The 24,824-nt window shown below is 26.3% G+C and overlaps 6 protein-coding genes across 6 annotated transcripts; 5 read left to right on the top strand and 1 right to left on the bottom strand.

The window, feature by feature from the left end:
* Positions 1–2,121: 2,121 nt before the first annotated feature.
* On the bottom strand, positions 2,122–3,601 carry OCT59_027246 (uncharacterized protein; the record flags this gene model as incomplete). The annotated part of the gene is made up of 2 exons (XM_066136833.1): positions 2,122–3,262; positions 3,345–3,601. 2 exons carry the CDS (start codon positions 3,599–3,601, stop codon positions 2,122–2,124), a joined length of 1,398 nt encoding a protein of 465 aa, XP_065993282.1.
* A 1,124-nt stretch (positions 3,602–4,725) lies between these two features.
* On the top strand, positions 4,726–5,150 carry OCT59_027247 (uncharacterized protein; the record flags this gene model as incomplete). Its single annotated transcript, XM_066136834.1, has 3 exons — positions 4,726–4,824; positions 4,900–5,052; positions 5,145–5,150. 3 exons carry the CDS (start codon positions 4,726–4,728, stop codon positions 5,148–5,150), a joined length of 258 nt encoding a protein of 85 aa, XP_065993283.1.
* Positions 5,151–5,965: 815 nt separating this feature from the next.
* On the top strand, positions 5,966–7,744 carry OCT59_027248 (uncharacterized protein; the record flags this gene model as incomplete). Its single annotated transcript, XM_066136836.1, has 7 exons — positions 5,966–5,998; positions 6,089–6,295; positions 6,617–7,322; positions 7,404–7,418; positions 7,496–7,501; positions 7,600–7,635; positions 7,698–7,744. 7 exons carry the CDS (start codon positions 5,966–5,968, stop codon positions 7,742–7,744), a joined length of 1,050 nt encoding a protein of 349 aa, XP_065993284.1.
* Positions 7,745–14,223: 6,479 nt separating this feature from the next.
* On the top strand, positions 14,224–14,794 carry OCT59_027249 (uncharacterized protein; the record flags this gene model as incomplete). The annotated part of the gene is made up of 1 exon (XM_066136837.1): positions 14,224–14,794. One exon carries the CDS (start codon positions 14,224–14,226, stop codon positions 14,494–14,496), a length of 273 nt encoding a protein of 90 aa, XP_065993285.1. The 3' UTR covers positions 14,497–14,794.
* A 607-nt stretch (positions 14,795–15,401) lies between these two features.
* On the top strand, positions 15,402–16,867 carry OCT59_027250 (uncharacterized protein; the record flags this gene model as incomplete). The annotated part of the gene is made up of 2 exons (XM_066136838.1): positions 15,402–16,193; positions 16,271–16,867. 2 exons carry the CDS (start codon positions 15,402–15,404, stop codon positions 16,865–16,867), a joined length of 1,389 nt encoding a protein of 462 aa, XP_065993286.1.
* Positions 16,868–23,036: 6,169 nt separating this feature from the next.
* OCT59_027251 (uncharacterized protein) lies at positions 23,037–24,770 on the top strand. The gene has a single exon (XM_025314923.2). It carries the CDS (start codon positions 23,074–23,076, stop codon positions 24,535–24,537), a length of 1,464 nt encoding a protein of 487 aa, XP_025184127.2. The 5' UTR covers positions 23,037–23,073; the 3' UTR covers positions 24,538–24,770.
* Positions 24,771–24,824: the final 54 nt, after the last annotated feature.

Below are 24,824 nucleotides of genomic sequence, written 5' to 3' on the forward strand. Positions count from 1 at the left end.
TATTAATAGATTTTGGTGAAAGCGCAAATCGGTATTATCACATTTACGAAACAGCAAATAACTACCATCGTTTGTTTGCACATGTCATGCTCGTGATTTTTAACGCATCATATAAAATACTTACTGTATTATGTGGTGGGTATAACCAACATGACTGCACGGTTTTACTTATTAAGTCCATTTTTGCAAAACTTATATAGTTCAGCAATAATAAAAATACTTAAATGATAAATTTAGGTCTGGTTCACATTACTGACAATCATATTACCGACAATCATTGTTATTGTTTATTTATTATTGTTTAAAATAAAACTTTTATTAGTTTATTATTTATTATTAATTGAAATAATATACAGTACATTATTATATTCAATTAACATTTTGAAATACTCTAAAATGCTTACAAAAAAAGCAAATTATATAAACTAAATTAAGAAAATTATTAAGAACAATTCTAAGTACAATATATTATGTCAGTTTGTGAGTTGTGTGAATAGTATTTAGTGCTGGAGATTTTTTTTATTATTTTGACTAGTTTTCTATTTTCCATTTTTTTTTCTTTTACCTTTTAGATCTAAGAATTTTTGTAAAAAATATTGTTCTAAATTCCCCTTTTTTTGCTTATATAGATTCATTTGAGAAGACTTATTGTAAGGATATTTTGAAAGTGAATTTTGAAAAAAGTTTGGGTGGTTATCTTTATATTTTATTATTTTTTGAGTGTTCAAAATGTTTTTTATACTTAAATTTAAAGTATTATAAATACTGTAACAGATTAAATTTATAATTCAAAAATCAAATTTTAAGTTTTAATTTGTAGACTCATATACTAGTGTACTTTTTAAAATTAGAAATTAAATAAAACATTTTTGTGAATGTTACACTGATCTACATATCATAAATCTGGCCAAATTTATGTTTAATTCCGGCCAAAATTAAAATCGTATAAAAAATTGCATTTTTGTTAATCACATCTTTATGGATATCGTTCAACGCATTCCTAACTTTGCTGTCCTGCATAATGCAATGATTCAGCATATTTAGGTGATGAAACAAATCCTCCGATATGTACTTCTTCAAAGTATACTAAAAATTTAATAATTTCTGTTTATAATTATCAATCTTATTATTAACCGAATGAGGAAATGAGATTTCAGATAGCTTAGATAACGCATCAAGTCTTGCCATTTGTTTAGACGTCTAAAAAAATTAAAAATAAAAAAATTTAATAAGCCAAAAAAAAAAAACGCAAACACATTTTTTTACCAAACATCATACTCACTTGCATTCAAGTGCTTTAAGATTCAAGTTGAGTAACGGTTGTAGAACCAATTATTTATCTAGCCTAATTCAAAGTAACCTAAAATAAAAAAATTTTCACGTCAATTAAAAAAAATTACTTTATATAAATTATAAATAATTACTTGAGCGGAAGTTCTATTAAATTTCCGATACAATCATCTAAAATTTTCCAATTTTTCATTTTTTGCAGTATCCGCGACTACTTGATCGCGACATCCTGATTTTGGATCATTATAAAAGTTTAAAATATATTTTCGGGGTTGCTTATTTTACGATGGATACGGTAATTATTACCTTTAATCATGCCATCTTGTAAATCTAAGTCAAATTGTATACTATGATAAGCTATAAAAAAAACGTTATAAATACTATACTTTTCCATATATTAATTTGTTTTGACAAATATTGATGGTTACTTTCTTGTTAAGTAATAATAAAATTTAAGTAATCAAATTCAATTTTTACTGAATAATTATCAATGAACATTATTTTAATATTAAAAAATTTATGATTTATTAATTTATGTAAAATTGAGGCGAAATTCATGAAAATCACAAATGTAATATGAAAAATTACCACTGTTTTGTCAAGAGGTAATTGTAATATATAACTGATGTTCTTTAACCAATAAAGAAGGTTTGATTAAAAATAAAAGGTCATGAATTAATTTTTTGCATACAAAAACTAGTCAATCAATCATTAAGATAACATAAAACATTTTTCTAATCATTATTCTGATTTCTGGAGATTATATCATGTGTTTGTATATTTTTTAAAAAGAAATAAAAAAAACAACCACATCAATTATTACAAACTAATTTATCTTATAACTTGAAACACTTCATATTCTTCCACAAAAAAATCATTAGTCGTTTCTCTGATTTGATTTTCATAATGATTATTTTCACAAAAACCATAGTTACTAATTAAAGCAAGGTCATCACCAAATCTTGGACCATTAGTTCGATAGTTGTGTATAGCAAATTCTTCATTTTCCACGCGACTTAAAATATAACTTTCAATATCACCACTGTTCTTAAAAGAAAATATAAAACTATCCTTAGTAGTGCCAAAATTACCATAGTAATTAGATTCCCATTCAATTGGATTATATCCCCCAAGAATTTCATTACTATTTTTCACCTTAATAATTGTTATTGTATGAGATTTGTTATCACAGATTTCATGAAATTTTTCAACTGTAAATCCATCACGAGACCCACGCAGTAACAAATTGAATTTGTATGCAGTTTTTATCTCATCCGTAATTTTTAATCTATCAATCCATTTCGAGATTAATTCAGCGTGTTGAGTTGTAATGATTTTGGAATCAATATTATTTTTCCTAGTAGTCATACGAGATTTTGATTGCTTAATTGATTGGTTGTTAGAATCCAAAAAATATTTTAATAAATCTTTATATAATTCTTTTGGTAAAACTTTTTTATAAGGTAATATTTCTTTTGAAAATTCATCAGAAGTTAAATTATAGAATCTAATAAATGGAATACAATTATGTAAACTATTTTTCAAAGTATCAAAATCTTCTTTTGAAAAATTTGCAGGATCCGAAGAAAGTTCTGGATTTTGAGCAAGTCCCCATTTAAGCACATGATTCCATACTTGAATTTCTTCCATTTGAAGATTATCACTTTGAATAATTGTGATCAAAAGTTTTTCTGGAATTGAAGCAAAATTTAGAGATTTGAATATTTTATCTGGCTCTTTAGAGGTTAAATTAGTACAAAAATTTTGAAGTTCCATAAAAGAATCATTCTCAAAGCATGTTTGATATATCAAATTAAAATTTTGTTCCATCCAATTTGCCTTAGTTTTAATCAAGAAGGATTGTATATAGGTGATTAGTTCTTGAAGACCAAGTTCACTCCCAGCAATTAAGATTTTAATTATGTCCGAAGTATCATATTCCTCCAAGGAAATTCTTCCACTATAAATATATCTAAAAAAATAGAAAAACGTAAATTTAAATGTTGTTATACAGTATATTCATTTTGTAATTTTAATTTAATTTTAATTATTACCTTAAAATTATTTGAAAAATCTCAGGTAAAATATTTGGTAATTTTATATGAACCAAAGTCCCATCATTATTCTTTTTATTTGTTGACAAAATTCTTCGTAGATACGTGGAACGATAATGTAAGATAACCATATGAGCACGAAATATTTTTATATAAGGATCATTACCAACTTCAATAGTAACATCATAATATTCATTATCATTTAAAATTTCAAGTAAATTTTGAAATAATTTTGGTAAAAGATTATTATCATCCATAATTTATAAATTTTAAAAAAGAAGTAAAAGAAATGAAAAAGAAAATGATAGACAATTTTGTTGAACGGCTAACCGGTTAACCTTATATATACTTTAAATTCTGCTGCAGCTTGTTGATCTGAGCCAACATCTTATTAGGCAAAGTGCATGTAGATTCTTTAGTATAAAAGATAGTTTGTGCTACTTTGTAAAAAAATTTAATCCCAACAATAATAGTATTATTATCGTCGATCATAGAGTCTTTTAATATAAAAAAAATTTCAGGTAAATGTTTATTAATTTACTGTTTATTATTGGTGATATAAATAAATACAATAAAAAAAATAGCAAAAAAAAAAATTTTAACTTAAAGAAACCGAAAAAAATAGAATATTTAAAAAAATAAAAGATTAAAAATGAAAATATCTTGAAAAAAACAGTTAAAATCAATTTTCTTCTGGTAGAAAAAAAAAACGGAAAAAATCATTAAAAACTATTTTTTTTGGGTTGAAAGAAAAAATGAGAAAATTTCGATTTGAAAAAAAAAAAACATAGAAATAAAAATAAAAAATTTTCAGTTCGAAAAAAAACTGAAAAAAAATAATTTTTAAAAATTTAAAAAAGATTTTTTTTCATTCGTTTTTCATTACATTTTATTTATTTTTTTTTTTAAAAAAAAATTTTTTTACAATTTATTTATAATTAACACTAATTTACTTAAATATTGATTATTTGATTGTTATATTTGATTTAAACTACATTAATCCTGTTGCAAACGCAACAAGTTACAGCTAGTAGTTATTAGCTAGGCTGAAATTATTTTTATTTGGTTTCTTTTGTCTTTTATGCAGATCAATAGTGCAACAAAGTATTTTATTTTTATTCAAAATTTTGAATGTTACACATGCTGCACAAGGCTTATTTGTTGAATAAATTTATCCGAACTCCGTAATTTTAAAAAATTTTTTTTTTTACGTTTCATTTTATTATATGGTTAACGTTATCTTTGAATTTACTAAGTAAATTGTAATCTACAGTGCCTGGAAATAAGTCAGTAAGCACGTGACTGTAGATCATTTATTTGTTTAACTTTAAAACCAGTTTTGTCGATCATTTTATTATAAATTTGTCTCCAATTTTTTCCCATGCGTTGTTTAGAACCTTCTTTAACTACTATGTCTTGCAAACGAAGAGAACTTACAATTTTTGAACGTGGAGAAGTCATTGGAGCTTGGAAATGTGGAGTAAGTGAACGAAAGATAGCTGAAGCATTAAATTGTCCCAGTTGTACCATTCATAAGGTTATTTCTACTTACAAGATACGTGGTGATGAAACACTCCCTCCTAGGACTGGAAGACCGCCTAAAATGACAGAAAGGGATGGCCGACATTTAATAAGAATTCTTAAAAAAGATAGGAAAATGACCCTTCAGGAGTTACATGAGAATTTCGTTGATTCTACTTCCACACATGTATGCAAAAAAACTTTACTTAATTATCTTCATGAACAAGGTTTTTATAGTCGAGTAGGAGTAAGAAAACCTCTTGTTACTGAAACAAATAGAATTAAAAGACTCAACTGGGCCAAAGAACGAAAATTATGGATAAATGAGTGGGACAGTGTTATTTGGAGCGACGAATCCAAATTTGAATTATTCAGAGGAAATGGTAGGAGATTGGTTTGGAGAAGGCCACATGAAAAATATGATATTGAGTGTTTAATACCTACAGTAAAGTCAGGTCAACAAGGAGTGATGGTTTGGGGATGTTTTTCAAAAAACAATCTTGGTCCATTAGTTAAATTAGAAGGTAAAATAACAGCCACAGTATATATGAATGTACTGGAAAATTATTTATTACCATTTATTAATAATCTAGACGATCAGGAAAATTTTATTTTTCAGGATGATAATGCCCCTATACATACTGCAAGGGTGGTTAAGAGTTGGGAAGAAGAAAATGAAGTAAACAGCCTTCCTTGGCCCGCACAGAGCCCAGATTTGAATCCTATAGAGCATTTATGGGATGAATTGGAAAGGCAGGTGCGGGCACATAAGCCATTACCAAAAAACAGGGAGAATTTATGGGAAATACTTCAAGAGGAATGGTCAAATATTGAAGCTGATAAATATCAAAATCTTATTAGTAGCATGCCTCGTCGTATCTCTGCTGTTATAAATAGTAAAGGTTACCCAACAAAGTATTAATAAAAAGTTGAAGGCTTTGTCTTTCAAATAAAAAAAAAAATATTAAATTTGGCGTAGTAATTTATGAATTATTTAATTTTAAAAATTCGCATTAAAATTGATCGACATCACGTGCTTACTGACTTTTTTCCAGGCACTGTACATACAATCCAAATAATTTAGTATAGAAATATCAAAAATGTGGATAGATGTTGATCCTTATCAATATCAGGTAAAATAATTCATTTTATCATTTAATAATATAACATTATTGAATTTCTAATTTGAATAATAATGCTTTTTTAAATCATTTATTTAAAAGCTCCATGTTACAATTCCTACTATTTATTCAACTATTGAATCAGAAAATATAGATGAAAGAGTAGTTTATATAGGAGATGTAGAAAAAAGAAAACAAGTGGAGAATATAAAGAACCTGGCACAGGGGGAAAATGGTGTCAATCTTAAAAATTGGACTAGTGGATATAAAGATATTGATGAATTTATACAACAATCACAACTTAATGCTGTGCATTGTAAAAAATATATTGAATGGATACCTTTTGAAAATTTTAAAGATATTACTTATATTACCAGAGGTAGATTTGGTAAAATTTATTCAGCAAAATGGCTTGAAGGATATATTCATTCTTGGGATATTGAAAATCAAAAATAGAATAGGTATAGTAATACAGAAGTTGCATTAAAAAGTTTGGACAATTCTTCTTGTATAAGTACAGAATTTTTAAATGAGGTAATTAAAATAAGAAATGTAATCTATTTACTTTTATTTTTATTTATGTATTACTTATATATTATTAAAAATTTTCACTTTCAATATGTTCATTAGATTAAAACTCATCTTCAGATTTATCTTTGGGATATTGTTCAATGTTATGGAATAACTCAAGATCAAAATACCAAAGATTATATGATGGTTTTAGAATATTGTAGAGAAGGAAATTTGAGAAATTACTATCTCAACAATGAATCAGATTATTATTCAAAAATTAATAAATTACAACAAATTGTAAGTGGACTTCTAGATAATCATAATGCTGGAAAAGTTCATAAAGATTTTCATTCAGGCAATATATTACATAGAGATTATCCACTTATAAGTGATTTAGGAATGTGCCAACCAGCAAATAATGAAAAGCAATCAGTTAAACAAGAAGGAATTTATGGAGTATTACCTTATATGGCACTAGAAGTTTTACGTGGATATCAATATACAAAAGCATCTGATATTTATTCATTTGGAATAATGATGAATGAATATATATCTGAAGAAACTCCTTATAATAATATTCCTCATAATCATGCTTTATCTATTAAAATATGTAAAGGACTTAGACCAAATATTTTCAAATATACACCAAAATTACTTGCAGATTTGATTACTAAATGTTGGGATGCCAAAGCAGAAAATAGTCCAACCACTAAAGAATTGTATCAAACATTAAATAAATGGGATGAGTGTAGAGCAAGTGAAGATAGTGATACTGGATTTCAAATATATGAATATAATGATAAAATTAAATTAAACAGAACAAGTGAAAAAAGATCTAACAACATATAAACACATCCACAGGCAATCTACACTAGTAGACTTTTAAATTTCAAAAATCTTCCAGAACCAGTAAATTCAGGTAATTTAATTTAATTTTACTTTGATAAGCAAAAAAAAAAAAAAATGTTTACATTACTAATAACTTTATTTTTTTAGTAGACGGTACTAAAACAACATTACATAAGTAATTATTTCTATCAGCAATCAGTATAATTAATAAATATTTATATTGTTTTAATATTATGTTAATTAATTTATAGATTCAGAATGTTTTGATTGTCAATTAGACGAATTAGGTAAGATATTTATTCTTCAGCTCTTTATTTTTCTAATACTTAATAATTTGCTTATTTTGCAGATCTTGATGAAATTAATCAAGAAGAAGAAAATAATAATACTGAATGATTTTTTATGAGAATCAAAGAATTTAGTTTGATTAAAATTATATTATTAAATTATTTCTTTTATACTAGCTATTATTTATGGGTTTTGTATGTATTATTTTGGTTTGATAAAAATAAATTATAAATTGGTTAGTTATTGATTGTTCATTTATGTAAATTAATGTTATCCTTAAACTTTTTGACATGATATGATGTCATTCGCCCCTAGAGGGACTCAGGAATTTTTAGTATCAAAAATCCTATTTGTCACGTCCTATTTGCCAATATAGGGTAATCATAGTAGTCATATGAGTTTTATTGTCAGTGACATCTTTCGATAGTAAAGTTGAATATTATTTTCCTTTATTGAGAATCTAGAATAAAATTATTAAAAAACATAAGTTCATTGTGACCGCTAATGTTGTTATTTTCATACTTATATATTTTACATTTTTATTATTATTTTACAAAAAAACTTTTGTCAATAGCAAACCTATATATATATATTAAAACATTTCTATTCTTTTTTACGATTATCACAAAATATTTTGTATGAACTAACTTTGTGCATTATCAATATCCTTTTTCTTACACGTTTTGAAAATGAACATGATAATAAGGTAATTAGATTAATATGTATATAATTGGTCTTTAAAATCAAATTGTTTCATTCATTTTTCTATTTGAATTAAGATTGGCTATACAAAAAATATACTGTCACAATTTTTCAGTATCAAATTTTTGAAATCCTATTACGACATTATGACAAAATTTCTTTTTATAGCATAAGAAATAGAAGTGATACCAGCTTCTAAATTTGGAACAATAATTTGGGTATGAAAAATTGGAAAATAGGAAATATCGAAAGAATATAATGAAATCATTTTTTTTTTTTTGAATAAAGGAATAAGGATTTTTAAAAACATATTTATTTAAAAGCTAGTTACTGTATATGAAAATATTATGTAAAAAAGAAAATAGCCAATGAAATCCGCAACTTTCTTTTTAATTTAAAAGATTATGTAATGTAATTAATATATTTATTTCTTTCACAAATTTAATAACTTTATTGCAATGGGTAAAAAAATATTTATTTTTCAATTAAATAAATAAAAATATCTGTCTAATAATTTTTTCCAATAAATTTAAATATTTAACATATATATATTTTCACGTTTCAAAGAGAATTACATTGAAAATGATAAAATAAATACTGGTGCTGACTATAAAATAAAGTAACATAATATTATACACAAATATGTTAATTAAAAGCCTACATTTTAATATTGTAATAGGGCAAATTCTTTTTCCTGATACTCGGGTGAAGTTGCTTATGATATTGCTGGTTGAACATAAGTAGTATTTGACATTGATGGATTTGGATGTGTATTATCTTGAGGTTTTTAACGACCTTCATTTTTTAATGAACTTACTTCCATTTTTAAATATTGTCTTTACTCTTTACCTTTTCAATGAATTCAATTAAACTATAATTATAAAGTCAACTAAGTGAGCGTAATACAGCAGCTTCACTTTAATAGGTTAGTCTAATCTAACATTTCTAAACTTTTAATCTTTTCATCCTTTTTGTCTAATTCCTTTCCAGTTTTCTATTTCCATGAAACCTTTATAATAAAAAAAGTTTATTATTCAAAAATAAAAATCCATTAACCAATTATGAGAAAGACACCTTTCGAGAATGCACTATAATATCATTTTTTATTTCGAGATGAAATTTTTTTAGCCATTATTTTTAGGTGTAAAATGAAAAATATCTAGTTTGTCAATAAAACTTTTTTATCCCTGATTATCATATTAAAAAAGAATTAAATGTTTTACATTAAATAAAATTAATAAGTTGTAAAGAAAAGTTGAGTATTATTAAAAGAAAATCAGGATGGTAGTCAACTTTACAGTATAGTCTAACATAAATTGTCTTATAACATGTAACACGTCTTTTATAAATTTGTGTAAAAGATGTAATATAACTTATTAAATTCTGAAATGATATTGGTTAGTGATTTTGACGGACTGATATACAGTTTAATTATACCTTTTATGTCTTTTTTTACTTGCTTATAACACAAGCCACCGATTTTATTGATGCGCAGTTTAAATTGTTATATGGTAATAAAATAATATGTAACGCGATTTTTACTGCGTCTTTTATAATTGTTTATTATAATATACCACAAGTGATGACTCATAATTATATTCTAAAATGATATTGGTAGTGATTTTGATGGACTGATATTTAAATATATCTATTACAGTTTAATTATACTTTTTATATCAAATAAAATATTTTTTTTTGCTTACAAACTTATACTGTAATAATTTTTTGCTTTTAAAAAGCCACTGATTTTATTGATGCGCAGTATTAAGTATTTTTTTCATCAAATCAATTATAATATCAACAATAAACTATTTTTTACTATTTTTCTACTTTTGCAAGTCCGCAAGAGTTGATTACAAATATTAATATCATTTATACTTTTTATATGAAGAGCTTGTGCAACAAAAAAAAATATTTATACAGTTCTTTTTTCTTTTTTTTTTTATTACACATCCTCTTATTCCAAACATTCCAAATATTCTCCTATTCCACACATACACATCCACTTATTCTTTCCCTCCTTTAGAGAACTTTTTTCGCGCAAATAAATATTTTTATTTTTTTTTTGTGCGAAAAATAATATCCTCTTATTCTTTTCCTCTTTTAGAGAAAGGTTAACCTTTTTTTCGCGCAAATAAATATTTTTATTTTTTTACGCAAAAAAAAATAAATATTCTTCCCTCCTCCTTCTTTAGAGAAAGGTAACCAACTTTTTTTTGTGCAAATAAATATTCTTATTTTTTTTTTACGTAAAAAATAAATTATTTTTTTTTTTACACAAATAATTATCTAGGGTAAGGTTCTCTTTACACAAGAAATCTATAACAAAATCAACAGAAATTTATTTATCACATTTGGTACATTTGGTGAGTTATTGTGTTTAAATTTAAAAAGAGCTTTAATTGCAATGAAGGCTTTTTTACGATTTAGTTCATGGGTCTGCTCACGTATGTATATGTCTAAGGTTTTCCAAATTTGCTTATGCTTATTTGTCGGGATTCTTTGTGAGTTTAGATGAAATCTGGTATATGTGCCTGAGTAAGCGTGGATGAGCGTTCTGATATCAGCCTAGTAATTCAATAACTCATTTATCTGAGTGATCATAGGATAACCTTTCTCTTTATTTCTAGATTATTATCAACAAGATCCAGTTTTTCCGTATTTATCAATTCTATTGATATATTTTTTTAATATTACTTTTATCATCAAGTCCAAGGTTCTCCTTAAACAAGAAATCTATAACAAATCAATAGGAATTTATTATCACATTTAATATATTTGGTGAGTTATTGTGTTTAAATTTAAAAAGTTTGAACTTTAATTGCAATGAAGGCTTTTTTACGATTTAGTTCATGGGTCTGCTCACGTATGTATATGTCTAAGGTTTTCCAAATTTGCTTATGCTTATTTGTCGGGATTCTTTGTGAGTTTAGATGAAATCTGGTATATGTGCCTGAGTAAGCGTGGATGAGCGTTCTGATATCAGTCTAGTAATTCAATAACTCATTTATCTGAGTGATCATAGGATAACCTTTCTCTTTATTTCTAGATTATTATCATCAATATCCAGTTTCTCCGTATTTATCAATTCTATTGATATTTTTTTTAATATTACTTTTATCATCAAGTCCAAAGTTCTCCTTACACAAGAAATCTACAACAAAATCAATAGGAATTTATTATCATATTTAATACATTTGGTGAGTTATTGTGTTTAAATTTAAAAAGTTTGAGCTTTAATTGCAAAGAAGGCTTTTTTACGATTTAGTTCATGGGTCTGCTCACGTATGTATATGTCTAAGGTTTTCCAAATTTGCTTATGCTTATTTGTCGGGATTCTTTGTGAGTTTAGATGAAATCTGGTATATGTGCCTGAGTAAGCGTGGATGAGCGTTCTGATATCAGCCTAGTAATTCAATAACTCATTTATCTGAGTGATCATAGGATAACCTTTCTCTTTATTTCTAGATTATTACCATCAAGATCCAGGTTTTCTGTATTTATCAATTCCATTGATATATTTTTCTAATATTATTTTTATCATCAAGTAAGGCCAAGGTTTTCCTTACACAAGAAATCTATAATAAAATCAATAAGAATTTATTTATCATATTTGGTACATTTGGTGAGTTATTGTGTTTAAATTTAAAAAGTTTGATGGCAAAAAATCACGTAAAATATAAATTTTTAGGGGTGATTTAACCCAGATTATTTAACCCGGGGGCAAATTAGCAATATTATTAAGAAATTTTAGCTTATTAATAATATTAACACTATGCATACTTATGTTTTACATTATATAAATTTTATACTTAAATAATTTATAATATTTAATTTTAAAGATTGATTTTATCAAAATATAAAGATAAATACATACTTTATAATAAATAATACATACTATATGCAATTTCTATTATTTTTATTTTTTCATTATCAAATTTTATAATAACAATAATAAAAAATAAAAAATAAAAAGTTCATTTCAAATATTCACATTAGTAACTGGATTAGTACCTATATTCCATATAAAATCATTATCTAAATCTTTTTCATGTTCCTTGACAATTTTATAATGCTTTATTACTTTCGGTCCATACATTTTAATTAGATCAATCAATTGATCCAAATTCGGGTAATCTGATATATCCATCAAATAAGTATTTATTTCTAATAATATAGGATTTTTTGTCCAATTCGATCTAATTTACATTTATATAAAGAAAATTTAAATTTGAATAAACCCATTGGTGATGATTTATTCAATATTTTCGAAAGTAAATCAATATCAATATAATCTCCTTAAATATATAAACTTCTAAATATTGACATCTAATCAATATTTTCTCCAAATCATAATAAGTTGCCTCATCTTTATCGTCAATGGTTATCTTAAAATATTTGATTTTTGGACAATTTTTACAAATTGTATTAGTAAGTTTTCTATTAATGTGATAATAATTACTATACTTAATTCGGTAATATGACCTTCCGTACTCTTAATCAAACAAATTACAATTTTAGGTAAAACTTTACAAGTTTTTAAGGTTTCTAAAAGAGGTAAAGAAACAATTTCCAAACTTCCCATTTCATGTTATGTTCTAAAGAAATTTCTAAACTTGTTAAATTTACAAGATATAAAAGAACATTCGTGACAGGTTTCCAATATAATCTTATATGTTTTATAGTATTGGCACTTTTAATTAATAGAATTTACACATGTTTTACTTGGAAATTCACTAAAAATGACTTCTTCTAGATTTTCTTGAGATTCAATTAATTTTACAATTCCAGAATAATTAATTTTTATGCTATTTTAATTAAATTGCATTTTTTTAATTGATTTACTAAATTTACTAGTTTAGATATAAGACAGGTAAAAGCGTGGATGTTAATTAGTGTAATGGTTGCATTAGATGTACTTATCATATTTTTCTTATAGGTTTATTATTTCAAATGTTATTGCAATCACCTTCATTTTTGTTATTTCTTTTCATGATAACTCCCACTGTTTTACAATTTTGATTATTCCTAAAAGTACTTTACTAATTAAAAATAATCATTTATTTTATAGCGAAGAGAATTAATAACTATAAAGAAAATTTTAATATAATCAATATTATACTGAAAGTATTGTGCACAAATGACGGAAAATAATTTTGTAAAGGTAACATCAATATTTTACCATAAAAAAAAAAATGATACGTATGCTGCAATGAATTTTCTTGAGAATTACAACATTTTTCACATATTCATGATTATTGTGTATGGCGTAATTTTATTCGCACTAATATGATTTCGGATAGCATGAGATAGAATTCCAGAAATGATTTGGCGTTTGTAGCACGACGTGTGAATTTTCTTCCTTATATTCCTTAGGCTGTGAGTATGGTGAATACGATTATTAAATGAATAAATAAAATGAAAAATGATTAATTTCCAATTTTAGATTAGAAAGTTTTTTTTTTGTAATAATCTCATTTTGAATTGATAGCCTTTTATAAATCATTTTATGTCTATTTGAAGACTTGAAATATAAAAAATTCTCATCTATGATTTATCAAACTTAAACAAAAAAAAAATTATTATTAGGAATTATGTTCGATATTACACGAACTTTTTATTGTTTCTTTAGAATTTTCTTTCAGTAACCGAATTTTTATGATGAATTCTTTTTTATATTAAAAACGATCAGTCATTTAAATTTTTTTTACGTAAAATTTACGTAAAATGAAAAAATAAAAATTTAAATTATTAATTTTATTTTTGTTAGTGAACTACTTTATTAAATTTCTTTTTAGTTAGTCTACGTGTTTGTTCAATATTTTTAATAGAGTATATTTATGAGGAAAGATAAAATTAACTCTTTTTATAAAAAAAAATGAATTATGAACCAAACAAAATCAATTATTCAAAGCGGAAATGTTGCTATTGATAATTTTATAAAACACGCTTCTAGAATGGAATTTGTTCCTTTTGAAAAATTTAAGGATATAGAATATAATATATTGCCAAAGGAGGATTTAAAAGCGACTTGGATCAATGGTCCAATAACTAATCGGAATTATGCAAAACAACATAAAGGTGAAATGACAGTTACTCTTAAGGAACTTACTTATTCTAAAGATATAACTTTTAATCAATTAAATGAGATAAAATAATCATATAATTTTTTTTAATTATTGACTAATAAATAAAATAATAGTAATTATTTTTTAGCTTTAAGATACTTAACGATTATTGAATATTGTGCCGATCTAAATCAAGTTGGATCAAATTAACCGGGTCGACACGTATCTTTCAGAGTACTAATCATAATATCAAAATACAATTAACCAATTATAATAACAATTATCCACTGCAGAGCACTGATTTACTCAAGCTACTCGAAGACTAAGTTGTGTACGTTGGTTCAATAGAAATTGCTTTAATTTAATAAATTACTTAATTTGGCTACTTACGCTCACTGTACACTAAATGATTTGTTGCATCCTGAAACGTAAAAGTACATTCATTTATATTGATGTGCATTAAACTTGTTTAAAGTAATATTTAGTAAAAATCTTATTTTAATAGAAGTTTACATAGAAATGGTTACAATTATTAAAAATATCAACATTTAGAGAACAATGATAACATTCTAAACTTTAGAAATTGTTTGCTATCTATTTGTGATAAACCTTTTATTTTTGTAAGAATTAATGTATCTTGCATTTGCTCTGTTAAAACAAATTAACTTTCTTGAATTTGTCATGATCTTTTTTCATGGATAGTGAAAAAATGTTGATTAAGCTTAACTATATATAGCAAGTATATAATTGTAAGTCATCTATTAATAGTTACAATGTTATGAATCAATAAAAAACATGATATATTGTTAGTAATTTAGTATCATTAATATTACATATCAGATATATGAGATATATGTGAAGAATTTGTGGTTACGAGTGACTCATCAAATAAAATCATTTTAGATTATCTATTGCGCTATATATAATATATCATCTTTTTTTTTCTCCAAACTCGCAATTGAAAAAATTTTCTTTCCTACACCTGTCTAAAAAAAATGAAGTTCAACAGAGACGTACTTTATTTAATATCAAAAAATTTGCAAAATGACAGTATATCACTTTATTCATTTCTTCTAGTTAGTAGAATTTGGTATGAGGTGGCAGTACCAATATTATGGAAAATTCCTGGAAGAATTCCTTTAACTAAAAAAGCAGAGAGTATATTATTTAACGTTATACTTTCACATTTTTCAGAAGACTCAAGAGATATTTTGAAGAAACAAGGAATCAACGATCTTTTCACAGAAGCTTATCGACCACTTTCATTTAATTACATTATCTTCTGGAGACATTTAGATTTAGAATATTTAGAGGATATGATCAAGATCAAATTAAGAAATGACAAAGAACCGAACATTAATATTATAATAAATGAATTATTAAAATTATTTATTAACAAAAATACTAAATTTCTTTCACTTTTTATTCCATATAATTTTAAGTATCAATTACATAATATTTCATGGGCTGAGCAATGCTTTTCAAGTCTTAAATTCCTTCGTTGCGATAGTAGGGATAAAAATATTATGGAAGGGTTAGTTATAATAGCTAAATCAATTAATAAAATCAGTTATTATATTTCAAATTTTGATAATGATGATATTTTTGGAAGCTTAAAATTAATTGAAAATCAAAATAATTTGAAAGAAATTAAAATTGAATGTCGTACTTCGTTTGAACAATCCAAAATTATTAAAATTATTGAAAAATCACTAATTAAAAAAGCAAATACTCTTCAACATCTACAAATAAATTGGGATCCCGATGATGAATTTCTTTCATATTTTGTAAATTTAATTAGTTTAAAATAGGTGATTCTTGGTATAAATACCATTATAATAGAACAAATTGGTATCATTTGAAGAAAGTATTTTTACCTGGTTTAAAAGTTTTAATAGCCAATACTGACTCACATAAAAATTTAGATAGAATGATTAAAATTACAATTTGTCATCTTCTTAAAATCACTATTTGCAATAAAAATTTTATTAGTGATTCTGATTATAATAGAAGACTTATTCAAGCAATTTATCAGAATTGTCCAAATCTTAGATATCTTAATATGCCAATTAAAGAACAAAATATTCCTGAATTTGAAATGTTATTAATTAATTGTCAAAATTTAGATGAATTAATATTTAAGTATGAATTACCTTTTAATTATAGGAATTTGTTTAAAATATTAGTTAGATCATCACCAATAAGTTTGTATAAGTTTAAAATTTATTTTAATCAGGAATTTGGACCTAATTCTGAAACATTAAAATCATTTTTTGATAACTGGAAAGATAGGCATCCTATGATTTTACAAATCCATTCGATGAATTTTGAAGATATGGAGGAATTAAAAGGGTTAGCTAAAAAATATGAATTAAAAGGAATAGTTCAAAGATGTGACTTTAATTGTGTTTGTGATTATGAAGAATTTGATTGGGTTCGAAAAAACACAGATATTTATTAGCTACAAGTATCTTATTATATATATAAATATCTTATATGTGATTATATATATACAGTGGCCTGCCAAAAAAAAAAAATAATCAAGGCGATACTGCTAAATATGAATTTTAAAAAAATAATCAAGGTTGAAGTTTATCTTCCATATAATGATGAAAATGATTTAGATTATCTTACGTGTAGAGCACTATCTAAAAGTTTTGATCAGAAGTATTTTGAAAAACTATTAGTGGAGAATGGACTTGACGAATATATTAATTTTGATGAATTTTTTTCAACTTATATATATATATATATATATATATAGATTTTCTTACAGAAAAATTTATCATTGCAAAATTTTATTATAATCAAGAAATTAACTTTTTATAAAAAAAATAAAATCATGTTCTACAAATTCTATTAACAAGCATGATACACTTTTCGATTGTTTCTCTATAATTTGGTGTTGGTTAAACCACATTTTATTGCAAAAGTTGCGTCTTTTCTTTATAATGTTCATTATGGAGTCACAAGTAATTTCCTGCAATTCAAAACTAATATGGCGTGGATGCCTGCCAAAAAGAATTCTCGCTTTTCTTAATTTTTTTTGTTTAAATGTAAATGTCTAATGGCAAAAGTCTTTTCCCCCTGTGAGCTTTTTGATTTATTCTAAATTTATAAATTTTCAATTGAGCAATTTCACTTAGTGTCATTCCTAAAGTTATGGCTGTCACTTCGCATAAACCTTCTCAATTTGCATTGTAGCTGTCCATTATGAAGTGCTTTGTATAACCCTAAATTGTAGTACCTCAGAAAGCAGTTACACCATTCAGACAAGATATCACATAAATCATCAGTGGCATCTCGGACGTCCTTGTTGAAGAACAACTTTTTTGTGTGTCCTGTGTCTTTAGAAATATAAAGTCAGATAAAGTATTAAGAGTACTTCAGGTGAATTAAGGAATACCTACCTCTTTCAAGAAGAATTAAATTGTTAGAATCACGAACTTCATTATTCACCACGAGACCTTTCTTGCAGACTTCGTCTATATATAGTAACTCTGTTTTGTGGTTGATTAAGACTCACGATATATTGATTTACATTTACATCATTCCAACATTCTCCGATTTTCTCAAGAATTCTTGCCATTTCTTAACGAGTTAATTAAACTTGGAAGATGAAAATCATAAAAGGAGAAAGAAATATGTGTACGTAATCTTACATCACAAAGCTCGCCTCTCTTTGTAAACATGAATTGTCCTTAGTTTGAGAAATGAATTGTCCCTTAGTTTGAGACATGAATAGTCCCTTAATTTGAGACATGAATTGTCCCTTAATTTGTAACGCAGGCAAATTTGCTTGCCAGAATAAGCTCAAATATATTTTCAGGTTCATTTCCTAAAATAATTTCCTTAGAAATAATCTCTAATTGAAGTAAGGTTTGCTGTTTGTTCTTGTCTCTTAGTTTCATTATTTTGGCATTTATCTCGCAATCTCAACATCACGCCTAGGCTCTAACTCAAAAATTTCGGCCTCAAGCTTAGTGATCTTAGCCACAAGTCTGGAATGCATACTCGATAATTAGTTTTTATCACTGTGTACTTTATTAAAATCGAATAAAATCACACCCATTTCGTTACGGACTGCAACTAGATTACTTTTACCAAAGAAAAAAATTTTTTATTAATACAGTGCAAAAACATAATTTGGGATGTGGCCGTTTCTATGTTAATGTTTGCAGACTATTACACATAAATTATTTTTTCATCTATTCTAACCTTTTTACTCTCTGGGGATTTGTCCGCATATGCTCTATCCTTTATTATATCAACGATCACACTCAAAAGCTTCTTCACACCATTACGCAATGTCTAATACTCCTAGGATCTTTTATCTAAGGCTTTTTTTTTAAACTCGATGGTATGGGGAATTTCACTCGCTTGATTAATCTCGCCTGGACTGTAAAGCAGAAAATGCCAATCTCTAGCCAAAGTCACAATACCTTGAGGTAGTCAAAATCATCATCAACATGAGTTAGAAGTTTTTCCGTGGATGATGCTCTTGATCCCGTTGTATTGTTACTCTAGTACAACTATGAATATGTTTTGTGTTAGTATTTCTTATTTATTCTGTCTAAACGTCTGAAGAGATATCTCCTGTGGAATAGGATAGGGAAGCAGAGATCCCAGAAAGGTCCTGATTACTAGGAGAACAAATTTTTTCCTTGTAAAAGATTTTCATTCAGAAGCAGAGACAGAGCAGGAATAAATTTCTTTGGAGTAGTTACTTGTCTTATGTGGCAAAATGTTAGTCATTTCTGATGATATATCTTTTGTTGTCGTAGGATGATATTTATGGCTGGCTGCTTTTACGTACTATCTGTTGACCAATATATGTATTAGTCATTTCGTTGCTCTCGTTAACAGCTTCATGTCAAATAAAGCTAACTACACAGCTCGTACCTTAATGTTCGTAGTACCATGAATCTGAAGGGGACATGAAAAGATGTATTAAGTGGATCATAATCCATTTTCGTATTTTCGTTTACTTTTGCTGAATTGCGATTTGTGACCAAAAATCTGCTAATGAACAGGTCATTTCCATGCCGTGCCTAAGGAATGACTAAGAGGAAAAATTTTCTTGTGAAGACATTGTTTATAATAGACGGAGACTAAGATGCAGACACAATGAACAAGCAAGGGTTAAAGAGTAGCCAATCTCTCTAGGAAGATGTAATTAGACTTAATATGCAAAATCTTCACTTCATTGTCATAAAATGAGACAGATCGTATATGGTAACTGTACTAAGAGTGTTGCGTCCACATTCTTCCATAACCATAAGATCCTTGAGACTCTTACCTGCCACTGAAACTAGCACAAAACTCTTTCAACATTCTGAATTTGACTAAGAACCTCAGCAATCTCATTCCTTGGAATCTCAGATGTGGCCTCAACTTCGTAAAAATCAGTAAACAATTTATTCCACTCCAGTGAACAAGGTTTTCGGGATTTCATGTTATTATCCATTTTTCTATTAATCACATTTCCATAGACGACAAAAAAATTTGATCGTATGAAATAGTAAAACCAGACACTAGAGAATTATAGAACATCAGTCCTGTTTTTGTCACAAATAATGTAGCCATTAAAGATACAGTTAACGTGATTCCAAAACCTTCATGTTCTAGAGTACATTATATAAAATAAATACGTTTTCCGTGGTTAATATATGAACATATGGTAGTTTGTTGGTGAATGCACCCACCTGAAAGTCTTGACAGTCGACACTATGGTGATGTTGTAGTACCATTGCTGCTGAAATAATAACTCGCTCTCTTGTTGCTTGCCCTTATTGCCAATTCATATTGTAAACTGAAAAAATGTTACTATGTATTCTGTGACTTTAGTCAGTTTCACTAATCCCATGTTGGATATCATCCTAATTTCGTGTTAGAAAGATTGTGGAATGCTTTTGGAACAGTTCTTTAAATTGATAAAAGACAGACGCAATTAATGCAATATCAAATAATACAAACTGAATTGTGCGTGAACAAAAAATATGTTTGCATCAGTTATCGCAAGAAATGGGCCGGGAGAGAATCTACAATAAACAAAAGATTATGTGTGGAGAGAAAAATCTTTGCATATTTTCTAGTTTTTTTTTCTGATTAAGAGACCAAATCTATGTGCTACGTTGTACTGTGTAATATTTTTTGAAATTAGCCAACTGCGAACTCGAGGTCACGGTCTCGTAGTTTAATTAGATGGTATGATGTCAGTTAATTCGGATAAAATTTCCCGTATTGCTATTCAATTGCACGTGTCAATTTGCAGGATACTATGAATTTTCCTGTCCTGGTATAAAATGGACTTATTAGATATGCCTCCATATATGAGGGCAGCATAAATAGTATCATTTTTGGCTCATTAAGATTCACAAGAGAATACATATAGTGAAGATCATATATCAGAAAAACCATCGGAAGCAAATAGAATAAGAAAAGTCTGCTAAATAAGAGAAGTCTGCTAATCTAACTTGAAGTAAACTTCTCCAAGTATATACTAGGTGCTTGAGTGATGACTTAGTTATTTGTAACACATGAGGTATGAATCTGGGATAACGATAATAACATCCATTAATTATTCTTGATTGCTGTAATTTCTACTACATTGCTTCGCAGGCATTTTCACTAAGAACTCTTCCATCGAACAAGGTATATATCAATAATGTGATCAACGACTACCTTGATCGATTTGTAAATAGGATACTAGAAAGAAACGTTACTTCACAACTCAAATATCGTGTTCTAATTTTTACGCCCATTGTCTATCTTTCCTAAGTCTCCCAGTAATCCATATGAAGGAATTTTAACAACATTTGTAATAATTCGGATATATTCTCAACTAGATATTTTTAATTCAAAAACCGGGAAGAAAATTAAAGTATGTAGTACCAAGTTACGTTCGTTACCACAAGAGAGGAGAGTCTTTTGCTAACCGCTTAGCTTTTATTTATATGTATATAAGAGCGAGCGGATAACCCATATTTCCTTGGAAACCCCCAGGTATTTGTATTTTTACGATTTCAGAAAGTGAGACCACTTAATTTTTGCTTCGTATTACCACTACAAGCAACGAATACATACAGTACTATACTCAATTGTGACACGTTCGGTTGGAAGTAACGATAAGTAGATATTAAAGATTTTGATTTTCGAACAAGATGAAAAAATTTTATGTAAAGTTAGAATCTGTGTGGCTGAGATATATCACTGTGTTAGAGTCTGTAGAAAGAAAATACTTACTACTTCGTAATAAAATTAAAAATAAAAATAAAAATTAAAAATAAAAATTGACAAAAAAAAAAGGTATTAAGATGGGATCTGGAGGTCTCGGACCCCCTAGAAAATTTTTTTCCAATAAAATATAAGTTAAAAATGTTTCTGAATAAGGTACCATAATTCTTTAGAATATACAATTGCATACAAATATAAACTTTAAAAATAAAATAAAGTGTATATTTAAATAAGAATCTTGCTAATTTGCTCTCCGGGTGAAATCACCCAGGTGATTTCACCCATAATAAATCATATATAAAATTTTTAATTTGATCTTGCATATAAAAATAAATTTTACGAACACATTTACATTTATTGTGAAATAGAAAAATCTATAATCACGTTACATCATATATATGGTTCATATGATAACCCTTGATACCACCACTAAAGTTGAAATTAAATGAAATCAGAAATAAAAATATACAAGGTTGGAATGAACCAAAACCAAAGAGAAGATTAATGAATAACCGAAATCGTAATAAAACCAAATCAAACATAAGTAAAAATGAAATCGTATAAAAAAATAAAAAAATCCCAACCAAAGGAAAAGAAGCCCAAGAAGAAACCCAAAAGAAACCCAATGAAACCCAAGAAGAAATCCAAAGAAGAAGTCCAAGGAAAAACCCGGCCAAAATAGAAGAAACCCAAATGAAAAATGAAACTGGTTAGTTACAGTAAAGAAACTAGACTTCTGAAATTCTGAAAAACTTGAAACTTATCATTTACTAGGATACCGAAGTTAAAAATCTACAAAAAGAAAATGGGTAATTAAGAAACAATAGCAAATAAAAAAATAAACAAATATTATAAAAAAAAAGCTTACCTTCAAAAGTCTAAGAAGAAAAAAAGGCGTTAAAGAGCGTCAAAAAACGTTAAAAGACATTAAAAATGTTAAAGGTCGTCAAAAAATGATGAAGAATGTTAAAGAACGTTAAAAAAAGGTTATTCGTTATCTGATAAACAAAACAAATAATAATCAGGTGATATCACTCACGTTAAACTCCATCCAAAATTTTATTGAAGAAAAATTCTCTTAAATTTTTGTTATAAAATTTTAATAATAAAAAATATGTAAAGGAAAAGACGTAACCTCGCTCTATAAATAATTTTTCATCGTCTCATACTATGTTAACACGATTAAAATACCTCTACAAGCAAATTTAAATCATAATTATTATAATTGTTAACAAAAAAAGGGGATAATTGTTGAATTTATTAGTTATATAACAATACAAATTTAATTGTTTGATCAAGAGCTCAAGACAATTACGGAATTTTGTGGTCACGAGTGTCTCACCAATAAAATCATTTTAGATTATCTATTGCGCCCATCTTTTTTTTCTGCAATTGAAAAAATTTTCTTCCTTACACCTGACTAAAAAAAAAATGAAGTTCGACAGAGACGTACTTTATTTAATATCAAAAAATTTGCAAAATGACAGTATATCACTTTATTCATTTCTTTTAGTTAGTAGAATTTGGTGTGAGGTAGCAGTACCAGTATTATGGAAAATTCCTGGAAGAATTCCTTTAACTGAAAAAGCAGAAAGTATATTATTTAACGTTATACTTTCACATTTTTCAGAAGACTCAAGAGATATTTTGAAGAAACAAGGAATCAACGATCTTTTCACAGAAGCTTATCGACCACTTTCATTTAATTACATTATCTTCTGGAGACATTTAGATTTACAACTTTTAGAGGATATGATCAAACCAAGAAATGTCGAAGAATCAAACATTGATATTATAATAAATGAATTATTAAAATTATTTATTAACAAAAATACTAAATTTCTTTCACTTTTTATTCCATATAATTTTAAATATCAATTACATAATATTTTATGGGCTGAAAAATGCTTTTCAAGTCTTAAATTCCTTCATTGTGATAATAGGGATAAAAATATTGTGGAAGGATTAGCTATAATAGCTAAATCAATTAATAAACTCATATATCATATTACATATCTTTATGACATTTCTGGAAGCTTAATATTAATCGAAAATCAAAATAATTTGAACGAAATTAAAATTGAATGTCGTGCTTCTGTACAATTTGAAATTATTGAAATTATTGAAAAATCACTAATTAAAAAAGCAAATACTATTCAACATCTGCAAACAAATTGGGATACTGAAGATAAATTTCTTTCATATTTTGTAAATTTAAGTAGTTTAGAAATAGGTGAATATTTCTGGTATAAATACTCTAGAAATAAAACAAATTGGTGTCATTTGGAGAAAGTATCTTTACCTGGTTTAAAAGTTTTAATAGCCAATATTGAATCACATCAAAATTTAGATAGAATGATTAAAATTACAAATGGCCATCTTCGTGAAATTACTCTTACCCATAGTGGTATTGTTAGTGATGCTGATTATAATAGAAGACTTATTCAAGCAATTTATCAGAATTGTCCAAATCTTAGATATCTTAATATGCCAATTAAAGAACAAAATATTCCTGAATTTGAAAGGTTATTAATTAATTGTCAAAATTTAAATGGATTAATTTTTGAGTATGAAATGCATTTTAAATATAAGAGTTTATTTGAAATATTAATTAGATCATCACCAATAAGTTTGTATAAATTTAAAATTTATTTTAATCGGAAATTTGGACCTAAATTTAAATTATTAAAATCATTTTTTGAAAACTGGAAAGATAGACATCCTATGATATTACAAATTAATATGGTGAATTTTGAAGATAGACAAGAGATGGATAAATTAAAAGAGTTGGTTAAAAAGTATGAAATAAAAGGAATAGTTCAAAGATGTGACTTTGATTGCTTTTATTATTATGAAGATTTTGATTGGATTCGAAAAAAAACAGATGTTTATTAGACATTATATATATAGGCTTTATTAAATATAAATAAACACAATATTTTTATATGAAGAAAGGGGTTATTTTATTTTATTCATGATGATGTAATTTTATCTTATGATCTGGTATTAATAATCATTATAAATGATTTACTAACATTATGGTCTTACAGTCAAATCTTTATACAGCCTACTAACAATACATCAATTTATATAAATAGGGCGATTTAAATTTAAGGAAATAAAATATGGTAAATAAAGAAAAAAATAATAATAAATAATACCTACTCTTGCAAATTGGTTTA

The sequence above is a fragment of the Rhizophagus irregularis genome, chromosome 7 (genome assembly GCF_026210795.1).
Source record: "Rhizophagus irregularis chromosome 7, complete sequence".
NCBI classification, from domain to species: Eukaryota; Fungi; Glomeromycota; class Glomeromycetes; order Glomerales; family Glomeraceae; genus Rhizophagus; species Rhizophagus irregularis.

Coding starts and splice junctions, on each gene's coding strand:
- OCT59_027251 (XM_025314923.2), top strand. CDS start 23,074: ATGAAGTTCGACAGAGACGTACTTTATTTAATATCAAAAAATTTGCAA.